Source organism: Fulmarus glacialis, unplaced genomic scaffold (assembly GCF_000690835.1).
Source record: "Fulmarus glacialis isolate BGI_N327 unplaced genomic scaffold, ASM69083v1 scaffold21824, whole genome shotgun sequence".
Classification (NCBI taxonomy): Eukaryota; Metazoa; Chordata; class Aves; order Procellariiformes; family Procellariidae; genus Fulmarus; species Fulmarus glacialis.
In genome coordinates, this window is record NW_009206382.1 from 1 (window position 1) to 14,306 (window position 14,306).

At 41.5% G+C, this 14,306-nt stretch overlaps 1 protein-coding gene across 1 annotated transcript in view; it reads left to right on the top strand.

Annotated features, from left to right (window-relative positions):
* Positions 1-851: 851 nt before the first annotated feature.
* The window catches only part of POC1A (POC1 centriolar protein A), a gene marked incomplete at its 3' end in the record, with an annotated part of 47,187 nt that continues 33,732 nt past the window's right edge, over positions 852-14,306 (top strand). The window contains exons 1-5 of the mRNA XM_009575733.1: positions 852-930; positions 4,153-4,324; positions 7,847-8,026; positions 8,604-8,711; positions 10,102-10,217. Coding sequence (XP_009574028.1) covers positions 4,164-4,324; positions 7,847-8,026; positions 8,604-8,711; positions 10,102-10,217 — 565 coding nt within the window. The remainder of the gene's footprint in view (positions 931-4,152; positions 4,325-7,846; positions 8,027-8,603; positions 8,712-10,101; positions 10,218-14,306) is intronic.

The window sequence follows — 14,306 nt, forward strand, 5'->3', positions numbered from 1 at the left end:
GGGCTGGTGCAGGTGGGAGGAGGTCTGGCTCTGGGGAGGGCTGGTGCTGGGTGTTGTGGGGGGAGGTCAGCCCGGCTCTTCTGGGGCTGGCTGCTTGTTTGAGCAGGCTGGAGCTGCGGTCACATCCTGAGGGGGAGCAGGCTGTGGTGGGGGTTGACAGGGAGGCAGAGGCTGTGTGTGTGAGAGCAGGGATTGAAGGCTGATCAGCCTGTTCTGAGGTCTGCACAGTTTTCAAGTGTTACAACCTCTTGTAACAGTTGTCTCAGTGTTTTGTTTTTTTTTTTTTTTTTGCTGACCTCAGGCTTTGTTTGGCCTTTGCAGTAAGGTGCTGTGTAGGGACATGCTGTGTTCCCCAGACATAAGGGAAGGGTAGTGGGTCAGTCTGTTTTGCTGCAGTTCTGATTCTACCTGTCTGTTTTGACAGGTGTGTTAAGTCTTGCAAATTTGTCCCTCTGTGCAAACAGTGGCCTCTTGGCTACCCCCAGGCTGAGATGAGCAGCTGTCAGACCAAAGTTGAGCTTGATTGCCTGCTCAGGTGGTCATCGACATGGCTGATCTGCTCCAAAGTCAGCTTTGGGGTCTCTGCACCAGCAGCATGTTGTAAAAATGCATGAATGATTCGTGAGTCACCTAAGATCCAGGGGGTTATCAGCTTGGATAATTTGCCTCTTTTAAAGTTTGTCGATACACGTGAAATTCGCATTTTGCATTGCACGGTATTCTTATCTCTGTCCGGCTTTTGCGGGGTGGATATGTGGCTTGGTTCGCTTGTCATAGGAATAAAATGGTTTTGTTGTATGAAGATGATTCTTAATCTATGGTGTCTGAACTTTATTGTCTTCTAGGAAGATCCATCCCTGGAGAGACACTTCAAAGGCCACAGAGATGCTGTCACTAGTGTGGACTTCAGTCTCAATAAGAAACAATTGGGTAAATTGTCCCTCTGTGTTTTGATGGCCAGATGATAAAGAAAGAGCTTCTCTGCTTTAGTTAAATGGAGGGAGCAGTGGAGGTACTGAGCTCTACAAGAGCAAATAACTTGTTTTCATGATGAAGAGATTTTGGAGGATTTCAGGATGAACATTTCTGTGTGCTTTGGAAAAAATCATGTTGTTGAACCATAGGGGTGGCAGACTGTGTACATCCTGCTAGAGCTTTAGGGGCATCTACCGTTGCTTATCATTTCACGTACCTGGCTTTCCCATGCAGTCAACTTAAGGTAAAACCTTACTTTTTCTTCTCCATCTTCCATTTCTACCCTTTAGACAGCTGCCTGTGGTTATGCCAAGGCTTGTGTCCTAGTTGCTATTCAGGAACCCTCTATGTATGCATTGAGTAGGAACCAGGAGGGTTTTTGGCTTAGTGAAGTCGCCGTTCAGTCTGTGTGGCATGGTGAACATTGTTTTGGCTCGCAGAGAAGATAAGGCAGAAATGATAGTTTGAGGCAATATATGTGGGTAGGCAGTGGGCGCAGTAGGCATGAATAAATAGAAATGCAGCAGTCTAGCTGGTAGTAATCCTGTTCTGGATCTTGCAACCTACACAACACTCTGGAAGCTGCAAGGAAATGAAAATGAATCAAACTTGTCTTGGACCCCCTCTCTCCCTGCTGCTGTTTTTATTGTTGTCTACTATCTTTTCCTTTCCACTTCTGTGTCTTCGATTGCAGAGCAAGAGTTTGCTCTGCGTTTGTGATTCTGTTTGTGTATCCCTAAAACTTTATCCCGTCAGTATTTAGCAAGGGTGCTCTGAATGTAATTTAGCATTGCTTTTGAATGGCCTTTCGGAAGTAGCACGGGAACCTTTGCCTCCATCTAGACCATGAAAGGGTTAGTCTCGATATTTTTAGTAAATGAGATCAGGTAAGAAAGGGAACAAATTCTAAGAATATTTTTTTTTCCCGGTACAGTTGAGTCAGTTGTGTGTACTTGACTCTTATGAGATTCTAAAGTTCTTTTTCCCTATTTCCATCCCCCCAAAAACCCAACCAAACCTAGAGGACTTGGTCTCTTTATTCCATTAGATTGCTTGCCCAATCCAGTAACGATAATGGTTATTGCCAACAAGTCATATATAAGCAGTATCATACTGAAGTGCTTTATTGAAATGTCAGAGCATTATTTTCCTTGAATTTTTTAACATCAGTCCTGGGGAAGCTGTGGTATTGCAACTTAATATCCTTGCCAGGCAATGACTTAGTGTAGTTATGACTAACGTTCAAATCTCTTGACACTAGGTCACGCGCTCAATCTGTTTTTACACAGTTGTCTCCCCTTAAATTTTTATATCGCTAAGGAAAGGTGTTGCCTATATGAAATACAAAACCAAACAAAACCAACAATTGAACTGACAAATATGTAAGGATTTTTGTTTCTCTGTGGGGGACATGCATAATGAATGATCCTGTTTGAAATGGGTATATATTAATCCTGAATCAATAGCAGGAAAAGAGATGACTGTTATTTTTGTGTTGAAATCACTGTAAAATAAAAGGACATTTCCAGCAAAATCTATTTGGTATTTTGCCATAACGCTAATGAACTGAGATATTGTATTTATGATACTGCCATATCAGAACCTACCATCAAACTGATGTTGTTTTCTAGGAACATCCTAAGATCTCTCTGGAGATATGCCCCACTTGGCACTCAGGTAGAGAGACACAGATGCAGCTTGGGTTTGTTGGCAGGCTAAGATGTGTATATTTTGTATTTGCCTGTGGAAAATCTACAAAGTTTTCTGTTATTTAGGCATTGAAATGGATTTGAAGGGATATTTTTACTGTCATTGAGACTTTATGTTGCTGCACGCCTATCTTTGCTCTTTTACAAATCGCTAGGGTCTCAGCGCTGCAGACTTCGCACAATACGTCGGGCTTTAAGGGACGAGCAGCTCTTCAGTTTTCACCGTGTAAAGGTGGTGATGGGACCTGAGGAGGGGTGTTTTAGAATGAAGTGGAATTTACACTTGCATTTGGGAAACCTGTTGCCTGGTATTCCTGTCAGGGATTGATACAGCCCCTGTCAGATAGGGAGGGGGATGTAGCTTGTATGAAGTTCAGTGACATGGAGATGTCTGGGAGCTCTCATCTGAGATGTGCTGCTGTCAAGTTGGAGCTGGCCACTGCCTACAGCAAGCAGTGTGTCCTGCTGGGGATGCAAGGCAAAGAAGGGAGCTGTTGTGGAAGATGCGATCAGTTGTGCTTGCAATGGATGTAGCATGCACACCTGAATTCTGCCTCCTACTTGTGTGACCCTTTGCTCTTGCTGCTGAGGGAGATCTTGAAAAAGCACCATCTGTCCTGGGGAACAACTGCCTTCCTGTAAGTACAGTCTTTGTCCTCTGGGGACTCCCTCCAGCCCTTTCTCTTCCTTCTTGTCTTTGGAGAGTGCCTTTGCCCTCTTCCCTTCTCGGAAGCCCAAGAGTAAAGGCAAATTGTGGTGGTTGTTGGTTGGGTTTTCTTTCCGCAGGTGAGTATAGGCATGAGAATGGAAGAGTGGGTGTGAGTAGATGGAGCGACCTCATCTCCATCCATAGTTCCTTAAAGCCTCCCATGAGTACCACGAAGTCCTGCTGACCCCTCCTGCTGATAGCAAACTGAACACTGCTCTAATCTCTTTGCAAGCTTGGATTTTTCATAAATTATTGAACTGCTGAGCTGGCTTTAATCAGTGTTTTGCAATGACAAGAGAGAGATGTTGGAGGGGGATGTAGCTGGGTTGCCTTTAAGTCACCAGCTGTCACAGGGCTTCTCTGCTTAATCTGTAGTGTGTTACTTGGTATTTATCCTGCTGCAGCTGATAGCTGCATCTGCTTCCCAATAAAAAAGTGATGAGAGAACTTCTGTCCACAGACCTTCTACGTGTTTCCTTAGTGTGTATGTATTTGGAAGAAGTTTTGCAACTTTTCCCTCTGCAGGTGTTGCATGAACTGACTCTTGGAAGTAGAATTGTCAGTCCAAGCCAATGCATGACTTTGTTTTGTTTGAATTACTAATGAAATATACAGTATGCAATACCTTGGTGAAGTGCAAAGGACAATGTGCTTGAGATAGCTGGAAGCTGTGATGGTGAACTGAGTGTGAAATGTGGTTTCAGTGTAATTGGAGGAGAACTAATGCAAGTTTGGTTTTGTTTTGTCTCTTTATTTCAGCAAGTGGCTCGATGGATTCGTGCCTGATGATCTGGAGTATGAGACCTCAGATGAGAGCCTATCGCTTTGTGGGCCACAAAGATGCAGTGATGTGTGTTCAGTTTTCACCTTCTGGTCACCTGGTGGCTTCAGGCTCTAGAGACAAAACAGTCCGTTTGTGGGTTCCCAGTGTGTAAGTGTCTATTCCCCTCTGTCTTTCTTTTTGTGTTTTGTCCATGGATGGGGATTTCCCCTTGCTTCTTGATAGCAGTTCTCCAGCTATGGGACTGGGGTCTGTTTGAAGGAAAGAAGAACCATTTTATGTAGCAGCTCTGACAGAGGAGCGGTAATTTGATCTTGAAATTGCATTGGAAACAAAACCAAAATCCTTTGCAAGGCTTAAAGTATTAACTTCCTATGCTAATATAAAAAGTCACTAATGTAACTTTTCAGTGGTGAATTACTGGATTTTTCTTCCCCTTCCTCCCCCAGTCTGTCCTTCCTCCTAGCAAATTGATCCTTTGTTTCTCTGCCAGTGTTAAGCAAGATGCTGAAACACAAGTTGGGGTTTAGTGATGGAGATACCTGTTCTGTGAGCAGGGTGGAGGTTACTAGCTTGTGTGCTTGCTGTAGTCCACAAAACGGTTAGGTATCTTTAATCTTTATTTCTTGGTCTCAAACTAATAGCTCTGCATTCCACTGATAGTAAATGATGGCATATTATTAAGATGAAAGACTACTTCGGATTGTGTATTGACTTTTTGTGAGCTTGCATATGATTAATAAGAATTTACTTACCCTTTAAATACCTTAGCCATCTTAATATATATTTATGAAGTTTCCATTTTTGAGTAGTGTTTAGTTGCCTTAACTCATTAATGCCTGTCAAGTCCTTGACAATCATTGGCTGAGAGACCTCAGAACTTCTATTGTTTTACTCTGCGATGCATTGTTTTAAGTGATATGCCTTCAACAAGGAACACTTAGTTGAAATACAACACAAACAGGAGAGAGCTGCAGAACTGCTTGAAAACTTGCTGCAAGTAATGAGAAGCTTTTTGCAGTCAGGATGCAGAAAAGCAGCTGCCAGCATTTCCTCTGGTCTCTTGGTTCCCACACTAAACAGTGGGATTGTTTTTGCTGAATGGACAGGCATGTATAAAGGTATTTGAGGTTCCTTTCCTTGTGAGGTTGTAAATTGCTGCTATCAAAGACTAAATGATTGTGTCCAGAAGCAGACCTGATGATTGTGGTGGCAAATAAAAGGGATTTAAAAAAAAAAAACCAAACAGAAAACCCCAAACCAAACAAAACCACGCAAAAAACATATTCCAACTTTAAGATAAACATGTCACTTCAGGAACCTGGGAAAGCATTTCTAGATGTTTATTTTTGATGAGTTATTCTGGTTATGATTACCCATTGGAAGCTTTATTCGATGATCTATTAAACCACAAGTAAACTCTGCCATGGTTCTGAAAGTGACTTTTTAAAATCTGTGATAAAAGTTACTTTTAAATATCTATGATAATGTTTGCTAGAGTAATACCCTGCTCTAAGTTAAACTAGATTGATGTCCCCATTTTCCCCTACCCATTAATCCTCATGACACTCACCTGAAACTATCAGAATGCCTGAACTCCTGCAAACGTAAATTCCTAGTGCTCACTTAATTCAGAATGAGTTACGCATCTGGGGCAGATACGCTGTTATTCATGTGTGACAAAAGTATAGGCCCCGCTTTTTGGGCAAACTCCAGTTTATCCTTTAGCTACAGAACTGTCTCAGTGCTTTCATAATGGCAGAGTGACTAAACAGTAAATATGGTAGAATTTGCATGAAGTTAAAACTTAATTTATAGTGCAATAAAACTAAAATATGCAGCTTGTAACTTCAATTATAATTAATTTCAGTTTAGTTAAACTTTCCTGGAAGAAATGATCACAATGACATGTCAGCATATATATTATTAAAAGGCACAAGGTGGATTATGATTAAAACTTAATCTTGCTGCTCATCAATCTGCTATAAAGAGACTAACTGTCATTTTGCTATCTCCAGAGCTGTGCTGCTAACAATGTTGAAAATAAATTTCAGTGTAAACTTGTTAGATTTCTCAGAAGCTAGAGTACAAATTTTAATAAAGGACTGGGATGTGATGGGAAAACTGAACTTACATGATGTGTTGGGTGGTTCTGTCTTGGTTGCTTAGGGATGTGAGCTCTGTAGTCTAAACTGCCCGTATGGTCGCCGTGTCAGAAAAGGGCCAGGGAAGTTGGAAAGGGAGTTGTTATGGTTATGCCGGTTGTGAATACCTCAGTGCATGGCACCTTGAATCTGTGTTTATTTAGTATTCTTTGTCAGTTTACCTTCTCTAGATAGAACAAAAAGAAGAGCCCTGAGGTTGAATCAAGGTTTGAGACCTTCAGTTTGTCAGTTTTGCACTGTCCTTAAAAGGGAAGGGAGAAGCTGCCCCATAGTCTGTTTGTGGGCCAGGACTTTATTTCCAAAGAATCTGAAAACTTGCAATCCCTTTCAAGGGCGATATGTTACTGAAGGAGTTAATGCTATACTGGTGTGTGGACGTTTGTCTTTGGAATTTGTTTTTTATAAGCCATGCTGACAGAATTTTGTAATTTCATGTTTCTGCATGAGTTTTTATCAGACTTGAGGATTTTCTGTGGTTTTGGACAGAAAGAAAACTTTCCTGAGAAGTTACCTTTACTGTTTCTTGCCTTCTGGCAGCTAAAGGATTAAATAAAACCAGGCAGCTCTGACCTTTTCTGAGGAGGGAGGGAATATTGCTGGAAGGTAAATAGTATTTTGATTTTTTTGGCCTTTACAGTTTTGGCAGTCCTTAGCCTCAGTGTAAAGTCTATTAAATCCTAATGGAGAAGGCAGCAAACCACCATGTCTTTCTGTTGTTCTCTTCTGTCCGTGAATGTGGAGCTCCGGGTAGCATAGTACATGCTGGAGATTTATTTTGGACCAAGAGTTTCATATACCTGTTGGATCTCTAAATATGTTGTGCTTTGGATCTCTAAATATGCCTTACATTTATTTGCCAGAAGAATGCCTCTTGCATTTATTTGGAGATGATGGGTAAAGAAGAATAACAATACTTTGTCTTTTGTCTTGCCTGGCTGAGTTAATGGTAGCTTGCTCAAAGTTGTACAACATCAGACATGCTGAATTCAGTTGTGTTATTTCTTGTGTGATGCTGCATCGGAAGCATTCAGCTGGAGTATGGGCCATTGCAGGAATAGCTGTGAGGTAGTTGCCTGCTTGGCTCTGTCTAGATGAATGGTGAAAACACTTACCTCCCTCCTCACCTGCCTTTTAGCAAAGGACCTGGAAACATTACAGAAACTCAGCATCTTCTTTCATATTGATGTTTCCATAAATGTTGTTTTAAATAGTTGCACAAATTAACAATAGCATTTTTGCCCCTTTATAGGAAACATGGGTTGTTTCCTGTTGGATTGGGCTGCAGTATTGAACTGGAACAACTGGTTTTAGCTGTGTATTCTGCATAGCTCATGAAGCATGAGTTTGTTTGGGGTTGATCAACATTTTCTTCCTAATGTAAACACGTGCAGTTCCCATAGAAATGGTGGTTAATAGTACTGCTCAGCATACAGAAGCTTGTTTTCTGGTACATAATGTCTTTGCTGTCCTGTTGTGCAGTTTTAAAGTATTTTTTCCTTCTGTATAGCAAAGGAGAATCTACTGTCTTCAAGGCTCATACAGCAACTGTAAGAAGTGTTCATTTCTCCAGCGATGGCCAGTCCTTAGTTACAGCTTCTGATGACAAAACAGTCAAAGTGTGGACGGTTCACAGGCAGAAGTTTCTGTTCTCACTTAGTCAACACATAAACTGGGTTCGCTGTGCCAGGTGAGTATGGCTTTCTGATGAATAGAGATAGGGATTTATCCCTCAAAGCAGAGACTGAGCATCATTCTATTCAGGGTGATTCAAGTGTGTATAGTGCCTGAAATATACTGCTGACTTGCAGAGAGATCCCTCGGATCTCACTTGATGCTTCTCCAGCAATCTTTGTCAAGCGGAGGCTTTCCTGCCTAGTGATTTGCTTTTACCTAGTATGGAGACTTTTGCATCTTGAAGTCACTAAGAGAAGCGAAATGAGACACTTACGTTATAATTGTTATTTCAGCTTAGTTACTTTTAGACTTGTTGTGCCTCTAAAAATGATCACCTGAGCTCCTTCCAAAATGCTGAAAGTGCTGCCATAATAAAAACATTATTTCCTGGTAACTGTCTCAGATTTGGTTTTCAGTTTTCCATCTCATTTTTTCTGAGGAATTTTTATGTACATGTGTATTTAGGATAAAGCCACGGTTTCTCTGTAGGTGAAAAGTTCATCATAGTTCTTGACAGCTGGCCAAATCCCGTTGATCCTGTACTCCTTTAGTTTGGGGACACTTCTTAATTGCTGTAACTCTTGTCTTAGATTCTCTCCTGATGGACGATTAATAGTGTCAGCCAGTGATGATAAAACTGTCAAACTGTGGGATAAAACCAGCAGAGAATGTATACACTCCTTCTGTGAGCATGGGGGGTAAGTACCTGATGGTGCACGAGGACTGACCTTCTTATGATTGCTGAAATGGGGATGCCTGGTGAATGTACACCTTGTTTTGTGACTGTAGTCAGAGGTCCTTGTCATGGCAATCACTTCTACCCCTTAAAACAAAGTCATTAGCACCTATTACAAAAGCAGCCAGCAGAGGATGAGATGCAAAGACAGCTTCCAAAATTGCTTTGATCTTTTTATCACTTGTCCGGATTGGAACCTTGAGGCTTATATTTTGATAACTGTCCAACACGTCAAGCCTTAGTTTCTTTATGCTTGCTTATTTTTGGAGATGCTTAAATTCTTATTTCTTCTTCTAGCTTTGTTAAGCTTTTTTATTTTGCTCTGAGTTGAAGTAAATTAAAAGATCAAAAGTGTACTGAAAGATTGATACTCGGATGCTTTGTTTCATTCTGAAATTTTTGAATACAAAGTTATTCCAAAAAACACTTTATATATTCAGAAATACAGCTGTTGAATTGGGATCTTTTTTCATGGAGAATATTGAGCCACAGCAAAATTTAATTTGTCCAGAAACACAAACCAAGTCCTTGGAGAACTGAGACTGGAATCTTCCTAGTTTCTTGTTGCATTGAATTTTTAAGTACAAAGTTTTGTTCTTTCCAGGTGATATACAATGATACTAAGACAAATTCAGACAGCATTATTTTTTCCAGTGCTTTTAAGAATGTAACTCGTCCAAACAACCAATTGAAATCTCTCTGCTTTCTCAGCATTTATTACAAGAATACTCAAAGGGTAAATAATTTTATCCAATTTCTTGTATGGATTGGGTGAGGAGTTACAAGGTGCTCTTTGCTGAAGGTTCTGAAGGTTTTACTGTACTTGTGTGTTCAGAATAAGAGTTGATTGCATACAAGTCCAGAAAGGAATTTGCTCTTAGCCTCGCTGCCTTCTAAGTGACAACATAAGATTTCAGGCACAAATTCAGTAAGTTCTATCTTAAAACTGGTTAAGAGTAACAGAAGAAAAATATTTGTTCAGTCTTGTACACACCACTCTAGAAATCCTGTTAATTTAATAGATGATGTATATTATGCAAACATTAAATGAACACTTGAAAATGTTGTTGTGACAGTCAGATCCATCGGACTTCAGGAGGCTTGTATCTACAGCTCCTACTCCTGTAATGCAAAACGTTGAAGACAGTATGCTTAGATATAATCCTGCAGTCTACTTGGGGTTATAAGCAATGTCTTAAGAGAAATTTAGCAATATGAATTTTCAGGTTATTTCCTCCTTTCTGTAATGTTCGATGCATCATGATGTAGCTTGAAAAGACCTTCTTGAAAAGACCTTTTTGATCTTTAGCAAGAATTGAATGTAAACAGTGGGATTTAACTGCAATTTACAGGTTTGTGAATCATGTGGATTTTCATCCCAGTGGTACATGCATTGCTGCGGCTGGTACAGATAACACAGTGAAGGTGTGGGACGTTAGGATGAATAGACTTCTTCAACATTATCAAGGCAAGTTAAGATCTTAGAAAAATCAGACCTTTCCACATCTTGATATTAATTGCTTTGAAGTCCAAGGACTGTTTCTTCATCACCTGCTGCTTTTCCAGAAAGCCACTGGCTTAGGCCTGCCAGTGGAAGCCTTTTTCACCAAACATCATGCTTTGCTTTCTGTTAGCTCCAAGACTGATTCTCATATTGGTGAGAAACACCTCTGTTCTGATTTCTTTCTCTGTCCACCATCAAAAAAGGCGAAAAAGCCCCAGTGCTGACACTGTCTCATGTTGCAGGTGTTATCTGCAATGCCACTTGGCTCGTATTCACTGTTCTTGAGTAAATGATATGCAGTAAAAAGGATGTGGCCTTTGCCTCCAAATAAGCCTATAGGAGGAGTCAGATACTTTCCAGCAAAGCAAAAGGTCAAGTTCTTCGTGAGAAAACTAGGAAAAGTTAACAAAAGAGGAAAATCAAAATCAAGCAATTGCAATTCTATACCATGATCCGTGTTTACAGTCCTTTCTCCAGTATCTCCTTTGGTTTTCAGCTTCCAGAATTGGCTTTGACCTTGTTATGACTTGTCCAGGTTGGCTTATCCTTTGGTAGCTAGCTTTTATATTTAGAAGTCTACACTTTTTTGTTTTCACCCTTACCTTCAAAATGGTATCTCCTCCCATGACGAGTTCTTGTCAAACTGATTAGTGCTGCCATTTGGTAGAACTGTGTAGAAAAGCGTCCTTTCCCATTCCTGCAAGCTTCTTTGAATTTGATCGTACTGTTTTGTGCACGTTAGTTGCTTAGCCCTAAACATGGCTTTTATTTCCTTTACTACTAACAATTTTTAGGGCTCCTGTAGTATATTCGCGTATGTACTTAAGCACTGTTTCCAGTACAGATAGCTTATTAAACTTAATTTTGTTAGCTTTTCATGAAGACTGCTTCTGGCATGCTAGTAAAGCAGATTAGAGATATGGGGCTGGAACTTGGTGTATTGTTCTTTCTGCCATCCACATCAGATACTGTCAGTTCCTGCTGTGACAGCCTCGCAGCTGAATGCCAGGCAGAAAAGACAGAGTAGTAAAATAGTTTGCAGTTGATTCCTGCTAACTTTGCAAGTTAAGAGACAAAAATTGAGTTCTAAATTAAAGCTGTTGGTCCTGCTGGCTTTATGTAACTAGAATTGTTTTTTAAAGTGCTTTTGACTGTGTATCCCTTTACTCATAAGGTGATGAAAGAATTTGCATAGTCTCTCAATACAAGTCCTCCAGTTTCCCTTGATATAGAAAGGCAGAGAAAGTGTAGCGATATTTAAGGAGCAGAGTTCTTCTGTTTGTCTTCCTTCACAGCAACCTGTGAAAGACTAGACCTCTTCTGATAGGTAAGAGCAATGGGAGTTACTTATCTTGAAGCAAATGCAGATTGTCTGCAGAGAAGCTATTAAGATTATGGAAGTCCTTAAGGTTCTATTAAAAAGTAAATAAAAGCTCCCCGAAAAGAGGTTGCTGTGGAGTGGGAACAGTCTGCAAACTTTGGAATCCTTTTGTAATTCTGCTGTATATAGAGTGCTGTTCTTTTGCTCTTTGCATATAGATGGAAACACCATTATGATCAATTGATCTGACTGTTAAGCACTGGTGGTGACACCACCATCATTGGAACAGGGTTTTTTCTTGGGTAGGGAAAAAAAAAATCGTATTTCTAGCATCAGCTTCCTGCACCTGGATTGTGTTTTATTCCTGGCTTCTAAATGTGAGGTCCTTCTCTCAAGTGTATTCTCCCTGTGTAGTCAAGTTGAGCACTCTTTGAACTCTTTCAACTGTAAATCTGCGTGAGCTCCTTGAACTCTCATATAATATGATTTATTTATTTTGTTTCTTCGGTTATTCTTACGGACTTACAATCACTTCCAGTTCTCGTGATAGTTAACTAAAATCTAATGGAAATCAAAACTTTTGAGGACTGTTCATCAGTATTGATCATTACAATGATGAATACTGAAGTGTGAGTCTTGTGTGTAATAAGTATTGTTAACTTGTGACCCATATCAAAACTTGGAAACGCCTCTCTGAAGTCTTGTTGCTAAAATAGGTAGCATGTTTAAATACTTGAGCAGTGTCAGATTGTCCTTTAACATACTTTATCACCTTTTCAACAGTAGCAAGATCTACAGTACGTGTTTCCAGCCACAGTATAACTTGGCTCTAAAATCATCTCTTCCGGCTTTCCACTTACTGCTATTAAATTGTCTGAATCTAATGTGGTTTAGGTTTGGCTGCCAGGTTTATTTTTTGTGTCTTGGAGTTATATATTTCCCCTGTATCCCATGCTTACTGAATGGCATTTTAGTCTGACACCCTTGCTATCAAAGTGATCTTTTCCTGTTATGAGTGTTATTTTTAACAGCTACTGTGTAAATTCTAATTGTGTATTAAACTTTGGACTAGAAATAGAAGAAAAGCTTCTATAGGTATGTCAGTGATAAAAGGAAGACTAGGGAAAATGTGGGTCCTCTCCAGAAGGAAATGGGAGACCTGGTTACCTGGGACATGAAGAAGGTTGAGGTACTCAACGACTTCTTTGCCTTAGTCTTCACCAGCAAGTGCTCAAGCCACACTGCCCAAGTCGCAAAAGGCAAAGGCAGGGACTGGGAGAATGAAGAACTGCCCACTGTAGGAGAAGATCAGGTTTGAGACCATCTAAGGAACCTGAAGGTGCACAAGTCTATGGGACCTTTTGAGATGTGTCCGCAGGTCCTGGGGGAACTGAGGCGGATGAAGTTTGCTAAGCCACTATCCATCATATTTGAGAAGTTGTGGCAGTCTGGTGAAGTTCCCGCTGACTGGAAAAGGGGAAACATAACCCCCTTTTTTAAAAAGGGAAAAAAGGAAGACCCAGGGAACTACAGGCCAGCCAGTCTCACCTCTACGCCTGGCAAGATCATGGAGCAGATCCTCCTGGAAACTGTGCTAAGGCACATGGAAAATAAGGAGGTGATTGGTGACAGCCAACATGGCTTCACTAAGGGCAAATCATGCCTGACAAATTTGGTGGCCTTCTATGACGGGGTGTCAGCGTTGGTGGATAAGGGAAGAGCAACTGACGTCATCTACCTGGACTTGTGCAAAGCATTTGACACTGTCCTGCACGACACCCTTGTCTCTTAATCGGAGAGACATGGATTTGACGGATGGACCACTTGGTGGATAAGGGATTGGCTGGATGGTTGCACTCAAAGAGTTGCAGTCAACGGCTTGATGTCAAATGGAGACCAGTGATGAGTGGCGTTCCTCAGGGGTCGGTATTGGGACCGGCGCTGTTTAAAATCTTTGTCGGCGACATGGTCAGTGGGATTGAGTGTACCCCCAGCAAGTTTGCCAATGACGCCAAGCTGTGAGGTGTGGTTGACATGCTGGAGGGATGGGATGCCATCCAGAGGGACTTTGACAGGCTGGAGAGGTGCGCCTGTGCGAACCTCATGAAGTTCAACAAGGCCACGTGCAAGGTCCTGCACATGGGTCAGGGCAATCCCAAGCACAGATACAGGCTGGGTGGAGAATGGATTGAGAGCAGCCCTGAGGAGCAGGGCTTGGGGGTGTTGGTTGATGAGAAGTTCAACATGACCCGGCAATGTGCGCTTGCAGCCTGAAAAGCCAACCGTATCCTGGGCTGCATCAAAAGAACTGTGACCAGCAAGTCGAGGGAGGTGATCCTCCCCCTCTATTCCGCTCCCGTGAGACCCTACCTGGAGTACTGTGTTCAGCTCTGGGGTCCCCAACATAAGAAGGACATGGACCTGTTGGAGCGAGTCCAGAGGAGAACCAGAAAGATGATCAGTGGGCTGGAGCACCTCTCCTATGAAGACAGGCTGAGAGAGTTGGGGTTTTTCAGCCTGGAGAAGAGAAGGCTCCAGGCAGACCTTATTGTGGCCTTTGAATACTTAAAGAGGGCTTATAAGAAAGGTGGGGACAGACTTTTTAGCAGGGCCTGTTGCGACAGGACGAGGGGGAATGGTTTTAAAGTAAAAGAGGGGAGATTTAGACTAGATCTAAGGAAGAAATTTTTTACAATGAGGGTGGTGAAACCCTGGCACAGGTTGCCCAGAGA